This window comes from Equus przewalskii, chromosome 25 (genome assembly GCF_037783145.1).
Source record: "Equus przewalskii isolate Varuska chromosome 25, EquPr2, whole genome shotgun sequence".
NCBI classification, from domain to species: domain Eukaryota; kingdom Metazoa; phylum Chordata; class Mammalia; order Perissodactyla; family Equidae; genus Equus; species Equus przewalskii.
Genome location: NC_091855.1, coordinates 41,069,593 through 41,093,036, shown reverse-complemented (window position 1 = coordinate 41,093,036; position 23,444 = coordinate 41,069,593). Strand labels below are relative to the sequence as shown.

Below are 23,444 nucleotides of genomic sequence, written 5' to 3'. Positions count from 1 at the left end.
TCCCCTTCTTCAGGACTGGTTGTCCCCCACTGCTGCCCAGATTCCTGGCAGTTCCAGAGCATTCCGTGGACAAGTGCACGTTCCTCACTGTTTTCTCCTGCATCGGCCCCCACCAACCTCTCACCCCCTCCCAGTCTCCCCTAAGCCGACTCAGTCCATCCAGAAGGTCTCAGATTGGCTGGATGCCCATCTTTCTGTAAGGACAATTTAATTTGGACGGTCACCAAGGGGACTTAACAGGCTGGACATTGTTCCCAGTGTTGGGAGATGGGCCTGGACGAACGAGCAACCAGCCACTGCCTCAGCATCCTGGTGGCCTTAAGCAGATACTTCCTACCATCAGGACCTCTGCCAGGCACCACACCAGACCCGGGGGACGGATACACAGACAGACACATAGAGACACACACACAACACCCATGCGGCGGATGAGTCCCTGCCCTCAGGGAGCTCACAGTCAGGTGGTAGAGGCTGATGAGAGGGGGTGTTCCAGGATGAGACAAGAATCAAAAAGAGCTGCAGGCACTGATGCAGAGGGCAGGTAGCTAGAGGGCATGCAGCCCCAGCAGGGCAATCCCAGAAGGCTCCCTGGAGGAGGGAGCCTCAGAAGAGCGCTGACTTATTCCTGTTGAGCCTGACCCTGGGATGTACCTGGCCAGCAGCAGGATGGGCCCAGGCAGGTGGGGTGTGTCCTGGGGTCAGCTGGGTCCTGCTCCCCGTCTCCAACCAAGCCATCCTGTGGGTGGTGGGGGATTTGGGACAGAGGAGGCGCTTCCCGGGTAAGGGGACCAGAAAGCAGCGAGAAGGCAACGTGCAGAGCTCAGAGGCCTCCAACTGGGTAACTCCTTCACTTCAGAGAACAAGGAACAGCACAGCTCTTCTCATACGTGCGTGCTAACGGGGGTGTGAGTGGGCCCAGCCCCTATGGAGGGCAATTCGGTAATTTTCAGGAAATTGCAAAGGCATGTCCCCTTTGGCCCAGCAATCCCATTGCTGGGAATTTATCCTACAGATAAACTGCACACGCACAGGCCACTCACTGCAGCAGTGCTTGTGATGGTCAACTTTCGAGACAACCCAGGGTCCACTGCCGAGGACTGGTGCCCCGCCACCCCCATGCGCTCCGGGGTCCGTCCTCAGAGGAAGGTGGGACTCTGCCAGGCTGGTCTGGCTCGTGCCCAGCCATAGCACAGCCCACCTGCTCCTGCGTGTGCCATTCACAGGACCCCTTGCCCATGGAGAAGTGTGCTGGGGATGCTGGCACAGGGAGGCCAGGGCGGCCCATGGGAGCGGGTGATTTATGTCTGCAGGCTGGCAGGCTCTGCACTGTGCCTCTGCCAGCCTCGGTGGAGCACGCCGCCTGGCGTCTCCCTGCCCACTCTCTGGCCCTCCCCATTTTGTCCTGGTGTCTTGGGGATGCAGAGTGACCGCTGAATCACTCAGTGGTTCTGCCTGTTCCACTGGGAGGGTGCACCTGCCCGAAGGATTCCTGATGACACAGCTGTGCCCTAAGCCGCCTGTCCCCGTGGGCTGCGGACCAGGAGGCAGTCGGGGCAGGGGCGAGCTGGGCGTGGCAGCTTGGGGCAGTTCCCAGGTGTCCTGCCCACAGCCCTGCTGCGTCCCGACAGGATGAGTGATTGGCTTGAAGAGGCTGCTCGCCGCGCCGCGCCATCTGGCGGGGCTATTGTGGACCACACAAAGGATGGAGCACAGAGGGGCCGGCAGAGCAGTGGACAGAGAGGCAGGAGGGAGGATGCTGGTCTCCCAGCACACACCCGGCTGGCGGGAGCCGGCCCCATTTGTTCCCGCTGTGGCTGCAGAGATCCGGTTTATCGCTTCCTGGATGGGGCGAGGGATGACTCCCGACCCCCTGGATCTTCAGCTACAACACTTTAAAGACCCTGGTTCTGAGCTGATTGATTGCCCTGCTAAGATGCAGAGGCAGTTTTATGTACTAGGTAATTAAGTGGCATTATAGACGGCTCGAGAGTAAGTGGCTGCTGTTTTAATAATTAAAATAAATGACCCCTTGACTGCTTCCTAGCTTGATATTGTTCTCCCTCAGTGTTGAGACCCCAGAGAGAGAGAGAGCACGGCTGTGAGTGTGCATACCTGTGTGTATGCGCATATGTGGGTGTGAGTGAGTGTGTGTGCATGTGCTTGTGAGTGTGAGGTGTGCAGGGGGTGAGGAGGTCGCTCCTTCATGGTCTCTAGTTTCCAGGACAGGTCTAGGGTGCACGTCACCTGGAGCAGATGGTGCCCTGTCTGGGATAAACTTGTTTCCACCCACGAGGCCAGGCAGACCCAGGGTGGATTTCGGACATCGTCTCCCGTGTGGGGCAGCCCTGATTTAAACCCCAGCTCTGGCCCTGCGTTCCCATGCCCAGCTCATGCACCGTACACCGGGCACCCAGAGCGCGTCAGCTCCCCTTCGCTGATTGAGAGGCGTTAAGCTCCAACTGTGTGGGCACTGGCTCAGGGCTTGTGGAGGCAGAGAGATGAGCCAGGCCTGCCACTGCCCCTGGGGCCTGAGTGACTAGTAGGGCTGCCTGAGGCGGGACAAGGTCATGGGCAGCAGAGACAAAGTGGGGAGCAGGACTTGAGGCCTAGGGAGGGACCTTGCCCTGGCCGGCCGGAGCGTCTGTGGCTCTGTCCATCTGCTGCCTGCTCCTGGATGCGTGGGGCCAGGGGGCAGCAGGCCAGCCTGCTGGAGAAAGTCATGCTCTTCTGCCTCAGATTGTGCTTTTGTTTTGTGGAAGGGTGGCCTTCCCTGAAAGATGCGGACTGTGGGATAGTGCATCCTCACCCTCGTGGGGCCCATACTGGACTGGCCGCCTGCTGGGCATTGCTGCGAAAAGATGGAGATGAAGGAAGCCAGAGGCCCAGTGAGGAGCTCTGTGCTGAGGTCTTCACGCGGGTGCCCAGGAAGAGGGCAGAGGCAGGAGGGGATGCGTGCATCCCTGGGGGTCAGGCCCAGTACTAGGTTCTGCACGTCCTGTGTCCCACTGAATGAGTTTGATCTCACCATGCTGTGGCACAGGGGCTTCTTTCACAGCTGGGAAAGTGGCAACTCAGGGACTTTCTGGTGCCAGAGTGACGAGGCAGGGCCAGGTGTAAAGGCCCCTCTCTCCTGTCTTCCCTTCTCCCCCCATCCATGCACCATCCATCCGTGCTCCACGCTGATGTCTGCTAGGCCCCCGTGTGTGCAGGGCATGGTGCCAGGAGCTTGCAGTTTCTCCGTACGGGGCCGACTCCACGCCACCTCACAGCCCTTGCCCAGCCAAAAGCCCTGATGTGACCTTGAACTTGCAGCCCAGGGGGCAAGGTCCCGTGCTGTTCTTGTGTGACCAGCCAAGCACCGGCCTCAGTTGGTCCTTCTGAAACATGGGAGTGTCCCAGGCAGCTTTTCCCCTTTGCTGCGCCCAGCTGTGGCCACGCTGTGACGTGTGGAGGGGTGGCCGAGGGAGTCTCTGGGATGTGGAATGTGACTGGGCCGAGCTGGGCTCCCAGGCAGAGTCATATCCTGGCCGTGGCAGGCCCTGCTGGCCTTGCACAGCCCCGCCCTTGGAGGGCCTGTGCTGCCCCATCTGTGGGTGCCGCCCCGTCTGTGGGTGCCGCCCCGTCTGTGGGTGCCTCACCCTGGCCCTGTCCCCTTTGCTGCTGTGAGCTCCCAGGCCAGGCCCTTGTCCTGAGTCTGTGACTCCAGGACCCAACACAGAGGAGGCACCCAGTGAGTGTCTGTGCCTGGGTCTGGCCATCCGTGGGTCAGCTGTGGGTCCCTGGGCTCTGTGGTTCGAAGCCCCTCCTTGCTCTGACCCTGCCATTCTCGAAGGCCCCAGCTGGCCCCTGGTACGTCTTCCCCAGGTGAGCAAGCGAGCGTCCTTTCAAGCCTGGTAAATGGAGTAATGCCAGTGTGGTTTGGTTGCCAGAGTAACTCGCCCAAGCTCGTGTCCCAGTGCTCAGGTCTAGACCCTGGGGCTTAATTTTGCCTGTTGTAGCAGTGGCAGCTGTGGGAAGGTTGCTGTCAGGCGCTCCTGCTTCCTGAGGGACCCGAGGCTCTGCGGGACGTCGCTCCAGATGGGCACAGCCTCCTGACGCTGCCCCGTGAGTGCCCCTCCCTGTGGAGCTGCAGGCCCGGGTGCTGCCTCCTGTGGGCGGAAGAGAGGCAGCTGCAGGCCCAGGAGGGAGGCGGGCGAGCGGGGCCGACTGGTCAGGGCCTTCCTCCCTGGGCGGCTCAGCCTCTCTGGGACCTTGGTTCCTAGAGGCAGAAGGGATTTCTCAGGCCCCCGTGAGCCTCAGCATTGGGGCAGGGCTGGGCTGTACTGTTAATTCCCCCCCCGCCGCGCCCTTGGTGGGGGTGTGTGACCAGTGCGACAACTTTCTCAGCTCGGGGCTCTGCTGGGGGCATGACCTTTCTCCAGGCCATGGGGCCGGGGTGGCAGGGCGGGGGGCCTGCTTTGAGTACCTCGAGGGCCCTCCGAGAACATGCCTCTCCTTTGCACCCTCATTCAGTGACATTTGAATGTCCACATGGGAAGGGCCGGGCAGGGCCCACGGGATGTCTCTGAGCCTCCACTCCTCTGCAAAGTGAGCCCGGCACCGTCGCCCTGGGGGGCCGCTCTGAGAGTCAGAATGAAGAGCGTTGTATGTCCGTCCAGCATCTGGCATGGGGCCTCTAGAATTGCTACGTGAGGGGTTCGCCGTCCCCTTCCTGCCCCTGTGGTTTAATTCACATGGTCTCCCAGCAGTTGTACCCACCCATGATCTTGCCATGTGTGTGACCGTCACCCTGTCATAGGTGGGAAAACCAAGACTCGGGGGCTCATGGGCTGCCCTAGAGTGTCCAGTCCAGACCCCCTGCCTGCCCCTTCTCCATGGAGGCCTGAGCCTGGCTGCAGCATCTGAGCCGAGACTCCTCCCACGCTGCACGTGTGGGCAGGTGTGAGGTCCCAAGACCCCTCTGCTTGCTGGGACAAGAGAGCAGCCTTCGGTGGCATCCACTCAGAGCCACCTCTGGGCTGAGAGCTCCTGCATCCTCATCCCTGGGGCCCGGGGCACGTCTGCCTGAAGAGGCATTTAGGCTGAGCCAGCTCCTACAAGGACAGGCGTCCATGCTGTGTGCAGTGGGGGTGAGAGGCCCAGGCGCAGGTTGGATTTATTTACTTTTTAATTTCTAAGGGGATACACATTCGTTAGAGAAACTTAGAAGACGTGGAAAAGTAGAGAGAAAACCAAACTCACATTTAGCCCGGTCCCTCAGACCCTGCTTTGCAGATTTTTCCCCCAAGACTGAACTGCTTATTTTTTCCCCCAGGCATGAGCGTTTTGGCTGCTGGTTATCTCGCTGTGTGTTTAATGTGGAATCTGGCTTTTGTCACTCAACATTGCACTCATGGTGTTTTCCCCTTGGTCTTCATAAACCTCGTCAGTGTCTACACAACATCCCTTGCAGTGGGTTAACCAGCACTGGCGTGACGGTTGCGCTGCGGTTGGCGAGCGTGATTGTTTCCTGTTGGCAGGGCAGCTGTCTTCACAGCAGTCAGCGCTGGGCCTCTGGTGGGGTGGAGCTGGATGGGTTTTTTGGTCTGTGGTGGAGGCTCCGAGCTACCTGGATGGAAGTCACTCTGGGAAATACGGCAAAATGGTCTCAGGATGGCTAATGTGGTGGCACAGGGTGACTGGAATTGGCTCAGCAGTTTCCCATTTTTACCCTTAAAACTCTCTAAGAGAAGGAGTATTGGTCTCCCAGGGCTGCTGTAGCAAACTGGCTGCCTTAAAACAGCAGCAATCTCTTCTGCCACTTAAGGAGGCCACCAGTCCCAATAAAGGTGTCGGCAGGGGTGGTTCCTTCTGGATTCTCCGAGGGAAAGTCCCTCCTGGTCTATTCCAGCTTCTGGTGGCCCCAGGCGTCCTTGGCCTGTGGCTGCATCCTGCCAGTCTCTGCCTCTGTCTTCACACGGCTTCTTCTGTGTCTCCGTGGCTCCTTTTCCGTCTCTTATAAGGATGCTCTCGTGGGTTTAGGACCCATCCTAATCCAGGATGGTCTCATCTGGATCCTCAGCTTGCTTACGTCTGCAAATACTGATCTAATCTCTTCTTTAAAGATGGCCCCCAGGTGACCCTTGCATTGCAGATGGGGAAACTGAGCATAGGCAGGGAGAGGCACTAGCCCATCCATCTGAGTGAGCCAGGCAGTGGCCGAAAGGCCAGCGTCCCTGGGTGGTTGGGGTGGCCTGTTGTCCCAGGCCACAGTCAGGGCTGCAGCTGGCAGGCTGTGTCAAGATCACAAGCTCTGGTGGGTAAGAGCGTGCACAGCCTTGGGTTCCCATCCCTGTTGCATCGCTTCCTGCTTTATGACCTTTTGTGAGTCACCTCGTCTCTCTGGGCCTCAGTTTCCCCACTTGTATATGGAAATAACTGCATCTCCCTCATAAGGTTGCTGCGAGGATCAGATAAGATAACAGAGGTGCAGTGCCTCCCACGTCATCTGTAAATGGTGGTGAAGGTGGTTTTTTCTTCTCTTTTGAAGTAAACGCACACCTACAGAAGTGTGGCAGGAACAGTAGAGTTTCGCGCAGGCCTGCCGGTGGCCTCATTGCCTCGTCCTCTCTGTTTGTGGACCACTTTTCTTCCTGAACCATCTGAGAAAAGTTGGAGTCAATGTGCCCTTTTCCCCCTAAATACTTCGGTGTGCGTTTCTCGAGAACAAGGACCTTTGCTTACGGAGTGACAGCACGGCTGTCAACTTCAGATGGCTGGATGCTGACACGCTACTTGTCCCAACACGGCGCTTTGGAGCAGTTATCTTCCGATCATCACACGCTGTGCTCTCGTTAGCCTCCTTTTGCTCAGAACCGCCTTTGACCTTCCTTTGACATTTCCTCGAAGTGTTGGAAGAGGACTGACCAGCCACACATGTGGCTCTGTCTCACGTTGCCCCACAATGGGATTCAGGTGGTGTGCTTTGGGGCAGGAACGGCTCAGAGCGGGTGCTGTGTGGTTGGCACGTCCCGCCAGGAGGCACCTACTGTATACCCAGAGGTCTCCCAACCGTGCAGTTAGTGCATATACCTTGGTAATTAATAACTATCTGTGGGAGGTGCTTTGAGACCCTGCAGGTGTCTTGATCCTCATGGATGCTCCCCGACTGGGTTAGCATCCCCTGGTTACACTCTGACTTCCTCTATCCTCTGATGCTTAGCAGCGGCATTCCGCCGTGAGGGGCCTTCCCCTTCTCCCTTGTTGGCCTGTGCATGGACACAAGGATTTTTATTTTATCCAATGCAGTTGTAATCCCTGGCTCTCATTATCATTGTCATTGTCACCTTGCCTGGGACAAACAGCTGGCTGTGCGCTGGGGAGGAAAAGAGAGTTGGGGTTTGACGTGCGCCCTCATAGGGTCACTGCCGAGCCTGGGGCCAGAGTGCCTGCTCTCGTCCCGGCCACGCCGCTCGCTGACTGCCTGTGACCTCAGAGAAGCTGGTGAACACCTCGGCGTCCCCAGCCCACCCCGATGTTAGGAGGAGAGGTTAGGACAGGCTGACCTTTACGGCCCTTTTGTTCCCTGGAGTTCCCTCATGGGCCTCGTGCTGTCCTCCCGCTGAGACCAGGAGTTGGCTGTGGGTGCTTCCCGGCCGCCGCTGTCACCTGTGGGCATGCTGACGCGGAGGGAGGCTCCTGAGCGCCCACCTGCCCCCTGCGCCTCCCCGCGGCCTCCTGCAGGCCCTTCCCCAGGCCCGGGCCTGTTTGTTGTCATTTGTAACCAAACAGTGACCTCATCCTGGCACCACTGTCCTGACCTTCGGCTCTGTTCTCGCTCATGTCTTTCTTAAAGAAACACGGCTGTGTGGGCAGGCACGGAGAGGTGCTGCGGCGATGGGCTCACGCCCGCGGTGCCCACCATGCCCCTGGGCCCCCTCGCCCATGCCCCCCTGTCCCGGAAGCGTCCTTGGAGGCTTTCAACTCCCTTGTTGTAGAGAAAGGTGTTCTGGGTCCCAGAGAGGGGAGGGGACCTGTCCAGGGTCACACAGCAAGTGGTAGCAGGGCAGGGCTGGGGCCCAGGCTGCTGGTGCACGGACTCGACTCCTTGCCCTGCAGGTGCCCCACGTGCCCTTTACAGTGCTGAGCTTCACCGGGCACCTCTCAGAGCCCGAGCCGGGGGTCTGATCCTGGGGAGAGCACTAACCGTACTGCCCTGTCCTGGGGTGGGGGGCTTCCAGGATCGAGCGCAGGATGCCGAGGTGTGAGGGTCGCCAACCTTCTCCAGGTGCCAGGCTTGGTGTATGACATACACGGCCCTGCAGGGACTTTGCAAAGGGGCGTGCACACTCCAGTACAGAAGCACGCCACGGGCCCGGGCCCAGCACGCTCAGGCAGAGGGCCTTGCCGGTCGGGGCGGCAGGCGCGGGGGTTCTCCCCACACTGGAGGCTTAGCCAGAGGCGCCGTGAAGACGCTCCTGTGTGGGGGCAGCCAGTCACCTGCAGCGGAAGGTTGGGAGTGAGGGCACCGCGGGGAGGGAGGGGTGAGGCTGGGAGGGCGCCTCTGGGGAGTCTAGGTGGGAAAGCAGTGGGGACATTCTCAGAGCAGGTGGGGCAGGTGGAGTGGGACCACTCCAGCAGCCGCGGGTGCTGGGGGCAGGTGTGCCCGCAAGGGCTTGACACGCAGTCACAGAACAGCCAGGTGGGCCACCCTGGGTGAGGCTCCTGACGCGGCTTCCTCTGCAGGATCACTCGAGAAGTGGGGCTCCCTCTACAGATGGGACACCGAGGCTGCAGGGGGAGTCCCTTGTTTGAGTGCCACGCGGGAATTCGAACGCCAAGCTCGTGCTTATAAAGGCTCTGAAAGGTCCCATGAGAAGATTATTAACCACTCCCAAATTCCTGAGCTGCAGTGGCCTGGCCTGGGTGTTCCAGAATCCTCCCAACAGCCCAAGGAGGGGGCATGATTCCTCCTGCTACAGATGAGATCTCAGAGGCTCAGAGATGTTTATTCACAAGTGCGAAGTCACACAGCTGTGATTACAGAGAGGCCCAGCTGAACCCAGGCCTCTCCTGACCTTCTACTCTGGCTGCCAGGGGAGGTTCCACTCCTATTGAGGATCACGCCCCCTGGCCCCTCCTCAGTGGTCTGGGGTGACCCAGTGTCTGGCCAGCAGGACAGTGGGCTCCTGGCCTGTCAGTCCTGTTTTGGGCCACCCAGTGATGTCGTGATAGGAAGTGGAGGGTTTTCCAGGCCCTGCCCGAGGTGAGCAGATGACCTTTGAGCCCCAGAAGCTCGTGCACCCCTCCTTGTGGGGAGGACCATGCGTCCAAAGGGCAATTACAGCTTCGCTTACTGGGTGAAAGGCCACTTTGGGCCTGAGGGTGACTCAGAGAGTTGAGCTGATGTGTGATGGCAGGGCAGGGGTGGGACTGGGGTGAAAGCTGGGCTGGCAGCCCCCTGCACCCCAAACACTGAGGGCCCCCTTGGTACCAACGCCTGCAGCGCTAGCCTGTCTCTGGAAGGGCGCTGTGCAGGGCACTGCCTTCTCTGTGCGAGGCTCCGGGAACCGGATCTGTTGTCCCCACTGTACCACAGGGACACTGACACTCAGGTGGGGGCACTTCTGCCTAGCAATGTAGCCAGCCCAGACCTGCTGACTCTACCCATGCCCTCTCCGCAGCCCCGTGGGGATAGGCTCTCCCCGCCTCCCCCTGTGCGGGCCTGGCCAGGCGGGGCAGTCCATGCCTTCCTGGGGCCAGCCTTGAGAAGTCCCCCACGGTGGCCTGGGGTGGATGGGCAGACGTGGTAGCTTTCTCATAGTTGTTGGGTCATGTGGCAAGATTGCAGCACACCCGGGAGGCAGCCTGGCGTCTTTGGAGGGACGATAGTCAGCTGACCACAGTTCACAAGCCCAGGCTGAGATCTTTATTCAGGATGAGGCCCTTCTGATGTCACATGGGGAAACTGAGGCCTGAGGTTGCACGGAGGGTAGGCTGGAGCTGGGACTCTTGGCTGGGTTTCTTCCCCGAGCCATGCCACCTCTTCCTAGCAGAAATCTCGGCTCGTGCGTGCACGCGGCTTCTGTTGTTTGCGTTGCCTGGCTCCAGCTTTCTTCTCTTGCAACAGGCCCCGGGCACGAAGGGGTGGGTCCTTCGCCATGGCTGGAAGGACGTGCCCTCCCCAGGACCTCTGGGAGGACGGCACCATGAAGCCCAGCTGGTGGACGGTCACCCTGCTGTGGGTTTTCTGTGACAGAGGAAGCACATTTGCTGTCCTCAGGCTGGGTCTGTCATCTCTAACTGGGTGGGTCCCCGCTGCCCCGCCTCCTTCAGCGATGCTGACTCACAGGGACTCGGAGTCGCGTCTCCGTCCTGCCCTCTGAGCCCTCCGGGTCATCTGGGCCTCCTGCCCCCATTTCTGTGGGGCCCAGGCATGGGAAGGGGCTAGTCCAAGGTCACAGAGCAGGTTGGGGCAGAGAAGGGACCTGCTCTTGTCCTCTCGTCTGTAGGAGGGTGGCTTCCTGCCGCCGTCAGCTCCCGATCCCTGGGGTGGCCTCCTCTACCCACAGGCTCTCGACTTGCTGTGGTCGGACGGCTCCCACGGCGTGGTGGTGGCACCACAGGAGGCCCACTGCCAGGGATGTTTGTGAGGTTTCCCAGGCAGCCTGGGCATCGGGCCCAGGGAGCGGGCGTGTGACATCAGGAGTTCCCAGTGTCTTTTCTGGAGGGTCTGTTGTGCTGCCCTGACTTTCTTCCTTTACTTAAAAGGCATTGTTTCTTTATTAAGAAATATATAAAAAGTTGGGCCAGCCCAGTGGCATAGTGGTTAAATTCGTGAGCTCCGCTTTGGCTGCCCAGGGTTTGAGGGTTTGGGTCCTGGGTGCAGACCTACACCCTGCTGGTTAAGCCATGCTGTGGAGGCATCCCACATACAAAACTGAGGAAGATTGCCACAGACGTTAGCTCAGGGCCAATCTTCCTCACACAAAAAAGAAATATATAAAAAGCAATAAGCTTAGAGAATAATGAGACAACTATTTATTCCACTGCCCACATTTATCAGAGTGTCACAATAAAGCATTTTAGCTTCAGATCCTTCCCTTTTAAGAAATAAAGTGTTGGGGCCAGCCCTGTGGCGCAGTGGTTAAATCTGCACCTTCTGCTTCTTAGCATCCCAGGGTTCGCTGGTTCGGATCCCAGGTGCGGACATGGCACTGCTTGGCACGCCATGCTGTGGTAGGCGTCCCACATATAAAGTAAAGGAAGATGGGCATGGATGTTAGCTCAGGGCCAGTGTTCCTCAGCAAAAAAGAGGAAGATTGGCAGTAGTTAGCTCAGGGCTATTCTTCCTCAAAAAAAATAAATAAATAAAGTGTTGCAGTAGAGTTGAGGTGCTCTGGGGCCCCTCCCCGCCCCTCCCCTCCCTATAGAGAGCCCGTGCCTGGGATTTGGTGGTCGTCATTCTCATGCATAGGTTTTATTCCTCTTACAGGTCATATGTCCATAAACGATGTATAATGATGCTTTACAGGTTTTCGAACTTTATATAAATGATGTCACGTTTCTATGTGTCCCCTGGTAACTTGCCCGCTGTCATGTTTTTGAGATGTATGCCTGTTGATACGTGTCACTCCAGGTCATTCATTTCTGTCTCTGTGTAGTATTTCATCCCTTGGTTAAACCACCATTTATCTGGTCCCCTGGGGAGGACATTTAGGCAGTTTCCAATTTTTCACTACTTCAGCCGGTGCTGGGGACGCCTTCTTGTAGCCGTCTCCTCGTGTACCTGTGCCAGGGCGTCTCGAGGGTGTGCACATCTTCAGTGGCAGGAAGCCGTGCCAGTTGCTCTCCGGGCGCCCTGCGTGCTGTTCCTGCTCCTTACGTGCTCACCGTCACACTGAGTTACCACTTTTCACTTTCCGCCCATCCTATGGCCGGCGTGGTACCTAATTTGCATTTCCCTGATTACGAGTGCGGTTGGGTGTCTTCTTGCACATTTCTGTCTGTGACTCACCTTCCGTTCAGCCTGTGCCCATTCCTGTGTTTCCTTATTGATTGTAGGGGTTGCGAGTGTGTTCTGTCCCGTCCTTGTCCGTGCTGGGACTTGTGCTCAGTCTCTCCAGATGGCAGCTGGTCTTCTGACTGTGCTGGCTGATCTGTTGTCTGTTCACGCAGTCGGGGTCGACAGGCTTTCCCTTGATGATTTGTTCTTCTTGTTTCTTGGTTAAGAAATTCCTTCTGACCTGAGAGCTGGGCTTGTTCTTTTTAATAACAATGGCATTGAGACAAAATTCACTTAGTTTCCATATATATGAAAGTGTACAATTCAGTGCTTTTTCGTATATTCACAGAGCTGCGCAGCCATCACGACGACCTAATTCCAGGTCATTTTCATCACCCCAGAAAGAGAGTCTGTACCTGTTGGCAGTCAGTCCCCCGTCCTCCTTCCCCTCGGCCCCTGCAGCCGCTGATCTACTTTTGTCTCTGTGCATTTGCCTATTCTGGACATTTCATACGAACGGAATCATACAGTAAGTGGTCTTTTGTGACTGGCTTCGTTCCCGTGGCATGAAGTTGTTAGGGTTCATCCATGTTGTGGCCTGTGTCCGAAAAGCCCGCGTTGTAGTTGTTTTTCACATGGAAGTCTGACCTTCTCGGAACTGCTTTCTGTGTGTGGTGTGAGGTTGGGATTGAGCTGGACTTTTCCAGAAAGCCAGTGAGTTGCTGCAGCCCAGTTCGTGAAACGCTCTGTCCTTCCCTGACTGGCGCAGAATGCCACGTGGGCCACACGCCAGGGTATGCAGAGCTTCTCCAGTCTCTGTCTGCCCCTCCACATGGCTTTGTCCTCTTTCCATGGGGTCCGGTCCACATGGAGCTGTCTTCTCTGGACTCCCGCCACCCCAGGAGTCCCACCACCTGGCTCGTGACGATTTATTGTTGTTTTCACTGAATCAGTGAAACACTGTGCAGACGTGGTGTGCCGCCAGAGCTAACCGCCTGGAACCCCCTCTTTCTCTTGCCCCTGAGCCTGTGAGCCCCCCACTGCTGCACACCCACAGGTGAAGCTGAGGCGTCACCTCCAGCCCATCCCCCGACACCTAGATTTTCCCTGTTTCCTGCGTCTGCTCCCACCTGCCACATCTGCCTCTGCCCACAGCTGGAATGTCCCCTGGTGTCCCACGTCCTCCCACGCCTCCCCTCTGCTCCTGCCTCCACTGCTGGACAGTTGGCCCCATTCTGGCCCCACCGGCCCCTCACACAGGGCCTGGTGCTCGGTAGAGCCTAATGGTGAAAGCAAACCCCCCTTCTCCTGAAACTAGCAAGGTCTCCCCTTTGTGCTACCAGGGGGCGTGGCACATGCATTCTGGGGCTCAGTAAATGCCCATTCCCCTACCCCCTTCAGACTTTAGTCCTGCACGTCCTCATCATATTCCCTGTAGTTCAGTTGGGTTTGCGGGCGTTCAGCCCCACCAGTTAGTACTCTGGGCCAGGTGGGTGTGGGGTCCCTTGGGGACGGAGCCTGAGAGGCAGATGGTTTGAATAGCCACTGCTCAGCATAGGTCAGGGGTCCCAGCCTCGTGTGTACATTAGCATCACCTGAAGGTGTCTAAAATGTATGTGGACATCCAGGCCTCTCTCCTAAAGTCCAGTTCTGCTGGTCTCAGGGGGAAAGAGATCAGACGTGAGAAGGTCCCAGGGAGCCAGGTGAGTGTGTGTGCGTCGGTGTAGGGGTGACCTGACCTCTGTGTGGCTAGGCATCCCTGCCGGGCAGGGCCAGCAGTCATCTGCTCTTGGCCTCCAGCAGTAATTCCCAGTTGGGGTCAGTGGGGGAGGGGACATGAACAACGCCATCACCTGCACACACAGGTTAGTTTCTGGGCGTGAAAACTGAAGGCACAGAAAGGAAATTCTTTTTTTCCTCTTTTCCTGGTATGACACAGTTCCAGTATGACTTGTCAGGCTTCCCTGTGAGTTTGAGTTTTTGGTTTGAGAGAGCGGAGGCCACCACACAGATCCACACTGGGGCACGTCCTAAGTGGGCCGTGGGACGTGGCGTCCCGTGTGGACGCTCCCCCGAGATTTCAGTGTAGGTTGGCATGGCCTCTCCTGGAATTAAACGCTGGTACCCCTGCGGCCCCAGATGGGCAGGGGCTGATCTGGGGTGGGGGGTGGTCCTCGGAGCCCTGCGCACAGCACACAAAGGGGCGGATGGCAGCCAGGGGACAGCCATGCATCTCGTCAGGACAGGCCCAGCAGCCAGCATGGAGAGGTCCCAGTTTTTATTAATGCAGTCATTTGTCTTTTTCTGCCCGTTAATTTTCTTTCCTCTGCAGGCTCGGAATGGAGAGGGAGGGTAGGGCCCTGGGCACAGCCGTTCTGTGTCATCCCTTGAGTTGGTGAGGTGGGGTTTGAGGTTCTAGGACCCTCATCTCCCGGCGTGGAAGTGGGAGGTCAGCCCTGGGTTTGCAGCTGGCTGTCTTAGCTGACCACTCTGCAGACGCACCGTGGCCGGCTCGGGGGGGCGGGCCAGGCTGCAGGAGGGAGCGACAGGGGCCGTTGTGCCCAGCCCTCCCAGCCTGCCCGGCTCAGCGCTGCCACCGCCAAGAGGTGTCCTCACAGGAACCTGATGCTCCCCGATAAGCCTCCCTCAGCCCTCTCGGCTTCATCCATAAATAATGCCTGTCTCACATTCAGCCCGTGCCTCCCTGAGCTGCTGCGACGCGTGCCAGGAGGCACATGCTAATGGGCAGGGGCTCAGGTGCTCCTGAACCCACCTGTCACAGAGCCCCCTCTGTACCTTTGCTCACACTGCTCCCTCAGCTCAGACTTGCCTTCCAATCCCAACCCCACTTGTCCACCTGTCAGAGTCCTGCTTGCTCTTCAGTGCTCAGCTCAGATGCCGCTTCCTTCAGGAAGGAGCCCCTGATTTCTCCCTGTCAGCACATCCTTGCTCTCTGCCCTCTCACCCTCAGGCTGCACCTCTTCACTCCACTCTTTGCCCTTCAGCAAACGTACTTATTCCTTCCATTCCTTTGTTAGGCTGAGGGGTCCTCAGAGAAGGGGACCATGCCCTTGGACAAGCATGTGATGGCTGGTCCTTCCGGCGCCTGGCTCTGTGACCCTGGGCAGACCCATTCACTCTCTGAGCATGCTTTCTCTCCTCTATAAGGCAGGTTTTCTGCTGCCCACCTGGCAGGGTCCCCGGGAGCGTTAGAGGGTAGCAGAGTGAGTGCCTCTGCACTGAGGTCAGTAAGCAGCTTCCCATGCTACCCTCACAGCTGCATTAGGAACTTTCAATGTCCCAGAGGTTTCTATCCAGAGAGGCTCAAAAAGAGACCTTTCTCTTTCTCCTCACTTTGCTTGCTTTCCCCTTGTGGGGGGCGGGGGGGTGCGGAGCTCACTCATCTCTGGTAGCCTGCACTCTCATGAAATTAGTAACTCTCCTTTCCATTCCCAGATCTGGAGACCCCTCTGCTCTGCAAGAATTCAATCCTTTGGGGACCTTTGGGATTGCCCTGGGTCTGGAGAGTAGATGGGCCTTGGGTTGGAACATCCTCCAAGTCCTTTAAGAAGACAGGACCATTTCCAGGCTCTGCTGGATCAGTGCCCCAGGCCTTGCTGGGGGAGACCTGGAAGTGCCTGTGCCTCAGAGCTGCGGGCAGCAGGAACGGGGGTCCAGGACCTGCCAAGCCTGGCCTGGGGCAGGGCGGGTGGGCAGCGGGTGCTGGGTACTGAGCGCTGGCCAAGGATGGAGGCTTCCCAGCAGGACTGAGTGCTGCAGGGAGTGTGGCCTGTGCTGCCATCTCAAGCCCAGGGCTGCACTGCCCCGGAGGGAGGGGAAGGCGGCCTGGGGAGAGGCGGCCGACCCACCGCTGCCTGGTCTGCGACCATCACTTCACCTCCCTGAGCCTCAGTTTCTTCTTCTGTAACCTGGGGGCCGATCACCTGCTCACGGTGAAAAAAGATGAGGATGAATGCGTGGAAGGCGCTCTGTCGGCGCTCACTAAGTGTGCATGGTTATTGACGGCTCTTGCTGGAACGGCCTCGTCTTGCTCCGGGTCTGTCTCAGTCTGTTCAGGCTGCTGTAACAACACCACAGACGGGCTGGCTTATAAACAACAGGAATTTGTCGCTGACAATTCTGGAGGCTGGAAGTCCAAGACCAGGGGGCTGGCAGATTCGGTGTCTGGTGGCAGCCCACTTCCTGGGTCATAGCCGGCCGCCATCCCACTGTGTCTTCACGTGGCAGAAGAAGGGGCGAGAGCGCTCTGTGGGGTCTCCTTGATAAGGGCACTAATCTCACTCAGGAGGGCTCCACCCACATAACCTAATCGCCTCCCAGAGGCCCCCCCCAACACCATCTCAAGGGGTGTCAGGTTTCCAAATATGGATTTTGGGGGACACCTGCGTTCAGATGGCAGCAGTGTGCGTGGAGCCTAGAGCTGGGCAGAGCTCCGTGCAGTTGGTTCTCCTGGCCAGCCAGCCCTGCCTGTGTGATTCGGGCATCGCTGCACCTCGTTTCTGTGCCCATGGCGGGGTGGCGATACCTCCCCACGGCGGGCAGCGGGTCTGAGGTTCCCTGTGAGAGGAGCGGCTTGCTCAGTCGGGGGTGGCAGCTGCACCACTTCTCCCCGGGAGGCGGGTGGCACGCGTGGAGACTGAGGCTTCTGGTGCAGAGCGGGGCGGCTCCCGGGCCTTCTCTGCTCGGCTTTGATTTCCACGACCTGCAGGCATGTGTGGGCACTCGCCTGCCCCATAGGGGTGAGTCCTGGGGAGCCGGGAAGGAGAGAGCCGGGAGGCATGCCATCTCAGGAGCCACTTTCCTCCTGGGACAGAGAGGGAAGGAGCCGGGACGACGAGGGCACTTCTGTTTAATGAGGCCCTTCTGCCCCGCTGGAGCCCCCCACCCTGCCGCCCATCCAGCCCCTCCTAATGAAGTGGAAGGAGAGGGGGTTTAATCAACCAAGTGGGGTCGCGGAGTGCCAGCCATCTCTCTGCCTAGCCGCTGGGCGGGAGCCCCTACGGAGGAGGCCCGAGGCGTGGTGTGGCTGGGTCTCCTGCTCGTGACCTGCCACAAAGCCTGCCTATCTCCGAGGCCTTGCAGGGACCCCACTCAGCAGGAGGAGGCGGGTAGGGAGGCAGGGCTGGGGGGCACCCTGGAAGGGGCAGCAGCCAGAGAGTCGGGCCAATGTGTCACTGTGTGTCCCGCCTCCCACCCCCCAGCCTCCCTTCCCTTGCTTCTGTGCAGAGAGGGAGGGTCATACCTTCTCCTGAGCTGTGCAGACACCGTTGGCGCCCTCCCCCAGTTCCACACGGGCTTACTGTTTCCAACCCACCACCTGCTCCACCTTCCGGTACCTGCAGCTCTGCCCGGGAGCTTGCCTGTCCACTCTGCAGGTGGGCGGTGCTGGGGCATTAACACCCCCTCCCACCGGGACCAGCCCCCACCAGTGAGCCCCTGGGCAGCCCGGGTTACTGAGACCCCAGAGCTCTGCAGCGGATTGACCCCATGTCACGGGCTCCTTCCATTCATTCCCCGCCTCACCTCTCCACTGTCCCAGGGCCACCTCCCGCGTCACTCGCTTGTTCTTGAATCCTTGTCTCATCCAAACTAGGGTGTGAGCTTGCCTATACGCACGAGACAGCAGCGTACGGTGCCGGTGAGTGAGATCTGAGGAACAATTGACCCTGGCCCTGGCGGTTCCTGGTCTCGGGTGTCCCCCTCGGGGTGTGGGCTGCCGTGTCACAGTCACAGGCTTTGTGCTCCTCACTCTCACTAGGGGAGCTTGTAGGACTGAGAACTGACTCCTTCGGGGAAGCTGGTCCAACCCACCCGACAGGATGAATTCCTATTAGGTCTTCAGACCTTTTCCGAGGGCCCACTACGTGCTGAGCACTGAGCAGGGGGAGGACGGGATTCCAGGGGTGTTTGGAGGTGGCCTCTGGTCCCCAAACTCTTCGTTTGGACTGAAGGGGAGGTGGTGCAACATTGCTTAGCCAGGAAGGAAACCAGGCCAGGAGGGGAGATGCGAGCTGGGTGTCGCCTCACAGCTTGCGAGAAGGCAGGGTAGTCTGGTGGTCTGTGCCAGGAGCCCAACAGCGCCAGTGGGGAGGGGCTTGCAGACCCTGCAGGCTCCACGACTCCCGCCCACCCGTGGGCTGCCCAGGTCCTCCACACTCCCTGGGGAACAAAGGATCTGAGGCGAGGGGCATAGCAAGGGCAGGTGTTCTGGCTCCTGGAAGGGGGAATGTTGCAGGGAGCTGCCCCAGACCCCCGTGGAAGCGGGATCGTGAACCCCCAAGAACTGGTCCAGTGGGAAGGTCCGAGGGGACACCTTGGCCAGCCCAGCCCCGGGTCCCTTCCGTAGTCACCTCCCTCATTTTCCCCACAAGCAGCTGAGCCAGGAACTGACGCTTCCCTCCCTCGCGGCTGCACTCATTACTGAAAACCCTGGGATTAATTTAATTACACGCTTGTCTCCAAGAGGCTGTGGCTCAGAGGCGCCCAGTGGCATCACGAGTTGCCTGAGGCTCCTGGGGAGGATGGTCCTGCCAGGGAGCCAGGGCCTTCCCGGGGTGTCCTGCGCCCCTGCCCACCCCACCCCCCAAGGGTCCACCTCGCTCTCATTCTTCCCCGCTGCAGGACACCTGCTCTGACCCAGGGTGACCAGGTGTCTGGCTCCCTGGCTCCTGGTGGCTTGCAGAGCCTGCTCTGAGGAGCTGCGTGTAGGGCCGGGGGCTGGTGTGCAGGGGAGGCTCATCTGGGGTTTCCAGGAGGCAGCCTCGCAGCCTGTTAAGCTCTGCAGGAATGGGCAGGCTCGGCGCTGGGCCTGGGTCTCAGGAAAGGCCCCCAGACCAGCTGGGAGAACCGGGCAGAGGGTCGCTGATGGGGCCCGCCTGTCCTGTCCGGGCTGTCCTCCCGGCCTCCTTCTGTCTCCCTTGGACTGAAAACTTCAGTGACATCAACGTGAAGGTTTTTTTTTTTTTTTTGCAATTTGAAGGTGCAATCATTTGATCTCTTCCTCTTTTTTATGAAAGATTTCTCCCTATTCTAGAAGTAGATTATTTGAAAATTAACAAGAAATGGTGTGAATAAAAAATAACTTGTTCCTTCACATGAGTAACACCACTGTCACTGTTTCCCTGTGTCTCCTTCCTGAATTTATTTCGATGCATAGGTATTTTTAAACAGCAATTATCCATGTAATTTTGTGTCCAGTTCTTTCCACTGGTGTGTAAGTGTTTTCTCGTATTGTTGAAGAAAGAAACTCTTACTAAACACCATTTGAATGATGACAGGGTGGAGCTCCTGCTATTGTTGGACAAGTGGTTTTTTCCAGTTTGGCCGTGTAACACCATCTGCATTCTTTGTAATTAGAATTAATTCTTTAGGATGGATTCCATTGGAAGCACTGGGTCATTTAAAATAATTTAAGACTCTCATAGTGTTCTTTTGAAATTGAAGAGAAAAAACCCAACAAACCCCTGACATGTGCTTAGTTCTCTGCAGCAGCTTGGGGTTTGGGGGTAAACCCAAACAGGTTGATGGGTACAGCTTCTCGCTCTGGGGCTGTGGATGTGGCCTCTGGTCTGTGGCCGCGTGTGGCTCGTTAGGACAGTTGGCCTACGGGCTGTGGCCTCTAGGCCCTGAGTTCTGGTGTTGGCGGCGGGCGGGTGGGGTGTTGTTGGGTCATTTGCAGTGTGGCCTATGTCCTTTCTCATGGTGCTGGCTCGGTCACTGCTCTTTTCTCCTCTCTGCCGTCCTGGGAGGTGGATGTTGGACCCAGCTGTGGCTGAGGGAATGGCTGGCTCAGACGGGAGCAGTGGCATGTCTGGCCTGCCCGCTGCACAGCGAGGATGCTGAAGCCGTCGGCATGTTGGTGGACTCTGGTCCCAGCCCATGACTCTGACCGTGGTCTGACTGAGAAGGGAAATGCTAGGAGCTCCTGGTTCACCCTATAGAAATGGCAGAGGGAGACAAAACTGTGCCCCCAGCCAGGAAACTGTGCGTGGGCAGTGTGCTTGCCTTAGGTTAGTGACCCGACTCCGGCCACTGATCACACGCAAGTGTGAGTCTCCCGCCTGGGTTCAGGGCTGTGTCTGGGAGTGCTGGCCTGTGGTGGGGGCTGCAGGGAGCAGGGGGCTGGCTTGCAGCTGTGCCTGAGGACGGGCAGTAATGGAGCATCCAGCAGAGAGGCTTGACCAAGAACCGTGTCTCCTTTCTGTGGGCCTCTGCTGACTTCTCAGCGGTGGGGTGCTGTCAGCTCTGCTCAGAGCGCCCAGACACTTGGGGTCCTGAGCACTGACCTGCGGGGCTGGGCCTGTGTGACGGGGAGAGGGGCTGGAAGGCTGGGCCTTGGGCCCCCCTGCTCACTCTCCAGCAGGTGGGGACACTGCTCCTCGTGGCCTCCTCATCTGGAAAATGGAGCAGTGCCTGCCTGACCCTTGCAGGGCTTCAGTGAGCCCCCAGATGCAGGGACCACCATGCGTCACACCGGGCGGTGGGGCCTCCCCTCCCCTGCTGACCCGGCCAGGGGTCGTGGTTGTGCCGGCCTCCTGGTCTCCCTGGAAGGACTAGAGGGCTGTGAGGGCCTTGGGAGTTGACCTTGTCCACTGTTGGCCATTTGGTGTTCCAGGGAGCCCTCCTGTGAACAGCGTGCCGAGGATCCCAAGGGTTGGGGCATCCATGCTGCACCCCATCTCCATCCCAGTGCTCAGAGGGGCCCAGCCCCCCCAAACACTGAAGCCTTTCTCATCTGGCCTGTTTGCATGGGTGGGACATGGGGACTGCTTGTCAGTTTCAGCTGATTGATGAGTAACCGAGGCTGGAGACAGGCACGGGGTGGACTGTAGTGCCTGGGGAGGGTGTGAGCCAGGGCTTTTTACAGCTGTGGACACCAGCCTGGCCAGGGTCCCCTGCTGGGGTGGGGGCAATCTGCCCAGCGCTGGGCCTGTGCACAGTGTCTGAGTGAGGAGGACTTTGGGGTCACTGCCTGGGGTCCGATCCCACCTCGGCTGCTGCCCTGCATTGTGCTGTGAACTGGCCACCTCACCTCTTGGAACCTGGATTTGTCAGCTGTCAGGGAGCTCTACAGAGCCAGGGCGAGGCGAGGCTCCCGGCAGAGCCGCCCTGTGGTTCGCAGGGTCATCCCTGGGGGTGAGGGTGGACGGGCCTGACGGGGAGCTGCCCTTCTCCCTCTCTGGGAGTCTCCACATTCCGGAGAGGTGATGGTGTGGACTGGAGCGGGCGGAGTCGGTTGTGTAATTCCTGCCCGGGGCCGAGCCCAGTGCTCCTGGGCCTGGTCCAGGGCTGGGTGGACAGGGCTCCTGAAGGTCCGTCCAATGTGCTTGGGGAACAGAGTGACCCACAGCAGGCAGGTTGAGGGACAAACGGATACCTGTGTGGATTGCTGCCTCCCATAACTGAGGGGCGGCCTCAGAAGACAGCATTGCTGGTGGCAGGAGCGCATGAGGCCTGGACCCAGCCCTGGTGCGGGAAGGTCATGGCATTTTGGGTAGGGGGCCACCCACTGCCCCATCCTCACTGGCGTCAGTTCACCCCTCATCTGCCAGCAGGCTCTGTGGCAGAGGGGCGTGACATCCATGTCATGCATGAGGATACTAAGGGCCCGGGGCTCATCTGGGGTTGTGCCAGCCGTGCTCTGGGGTTGGACAGATGCTTCATTATTCCCACGGTTGCATGACAGTCCCGGCTTGTCCTCTGGTAGCACTCAAGCCCCCTTTGCCCACCCAGGGGTGTTAAAAGCCCTGTAGGGTCCAGTCCCTAAGTCCCCCGAGGTGGCGTGTAGGGGATTTGGTCGAGGGGCTGGTGCCTTCTGAGATAAAGGGTCAGTGGTGTGATCTGGGAAGACCCTGCCTCCTGCTGGAGGGCAGGCAGGTGTAGTAGGAGGAGCAGTGACCTGCCCCGGCCGGGGTGGACGGGGTCTGGGCCGGGTGAGCTCTGGCCAGGTGCTCATGTGGACAAGAGGTGCCTAGCTCGTCCCTCACCAGGGGCTGCAGACCACCTGGGGGAGGCGCCTGTGCTGTCTGGCTTGGGATTTGACTTTCTGCCGGCCTTTTCTCCCTCTGCACCTGTACCAGCCCTGTCCCTGTATCTGCCGCAATGGTTTGGTCTCCTTCCCGGCCCTGCCCTCCCCTTCCCTGCCCCCTCTTCTGCCTCCCTCCCCGGCCCCTCCACCTGGGCAGGCTCCCTTGTTCTGGCCTGGAGTGACCTAGTCATCACTCTTCTCCTCTGAGCCGATTTCCGGCCTGATGGGGAGGCAGGCCCAGGGCTCCGGGAGGTTGGGGTGGAGGAATTTTGCCTACTTTCTGATGCAATTGTAAAACGGGTCAGCGTGGCGAGGGAGAGTGGTTCAGCCCCTGCTCCCTTCAGAAAGTAGGGGGGCATTGTCAGGGAGTGTCTCCCTGGCCTGGCTCGGGGCTGGCTCCTGACTGCTCTCGTCGGTGAGTCCTGCAGGAACGGGGGTGGCTTACCTGTGCTCTGTGTCCCCACCACAAATCGTTTGTGGAAGCTCCTGCGCGGCAGGCAGGGTGCAGCAGGGGAACCTCAGACACTGACTTGGCATGCTCAGGAGACTCAGTTTCCCCGCTGTGTCGGGGAGGGGGCTCCTTGGACCCAGGGCCCTGGGGTGGGCTGCCTCCTGGTGTGAGCATTCCCTCAAGGGGGTGTGGGGGTCCTCTTTGTGGACCTGAGGCACAGCAGAGGCTGAAGGCATCAGCCTAGGACACGCTGTGAGGAAGCCCCTCGCCTCCTTTCTACAGGTCCCAGAAACCCAGGCTCAGGGGCCCCCCACGGGGTGGGTAGGGGAGGCGGGCTCTCCCGCTGCAGACAGAGTCTGTGATGGTTAATGTGGCCTCCTTATGTCGTTACAGATCCCTCATCCACCTACATCAGGCAGCTGGAGACCAAGGTGAAGCTGCTGGAGGGTGACAAGATCCTTGCACAGGTAAGCCAGTCATGGGCAGACTGTGGGGACGGTGCCTACTGCACTTGAGGGCCAGCGTGGGCCCTGCCACCCCTCACTATTCCAGTGCCCACCCTGGTCCCCAGCTTTGCTGGGGCTCCCTTCCCCCTTCACACCCATAACCTCCCACCTGCCCCCACTCCCGCCTGGAGTCACCTCCTGGAATGCTGGGGTCAGGGACCTAATCCTCCCTCCACACCCTGTGGGGCTTCCCTCCATCACAGCCTGTCACTGTCTGTCCCCGTGGTGGCCTGCGAGCTCCCTGGGGGCCAGCACTGGGCCTGTCTCAGAGATGGTGTGGAACACACAATTGCTGAAGAAATGGGCTGCTTAGCCCCTCTGTGCACGGGCAAATCAGGGCCCAAGAGGTGGACTGGCACGCCCTCGCTCAGACCCACAGGAAACCCCCCTACCCCTGCCACACCCATCCCTCTCCAGACTGGGGTCCACCCGCCTCCCTCCTGGGCCTGGCTGGTG

At 59.1% G+C, this 23,444-nt stretch overlaps 1 protein-coding gene across 8 annotated transcripts in view; it reads left to right on the top strand.

Annotated features, from left to right (window-relative positions):
• The window catches only part of CCDC85C (coiled-coil domain containing 85C), an 80,355-nt gene that overhangs the window by 36,192 nt on the left and 20,719 nt on the right, over positions 1-23,444 (top strand). For all 8 annotated transcript variants that reach the window (XM_070593247.1, XM_070593243.1, XM_008519532.2 and 5 more), the window contains one exon: positions 22,876-22,949. In XM_070593247.1, coding sequence (XP_070449348.1) covers positions 22,876-22,949 — 74 coding nt within the window. The remainder of the gene's footprint in view (positions 1-22,875; positions 22,950-23,444) is intronic.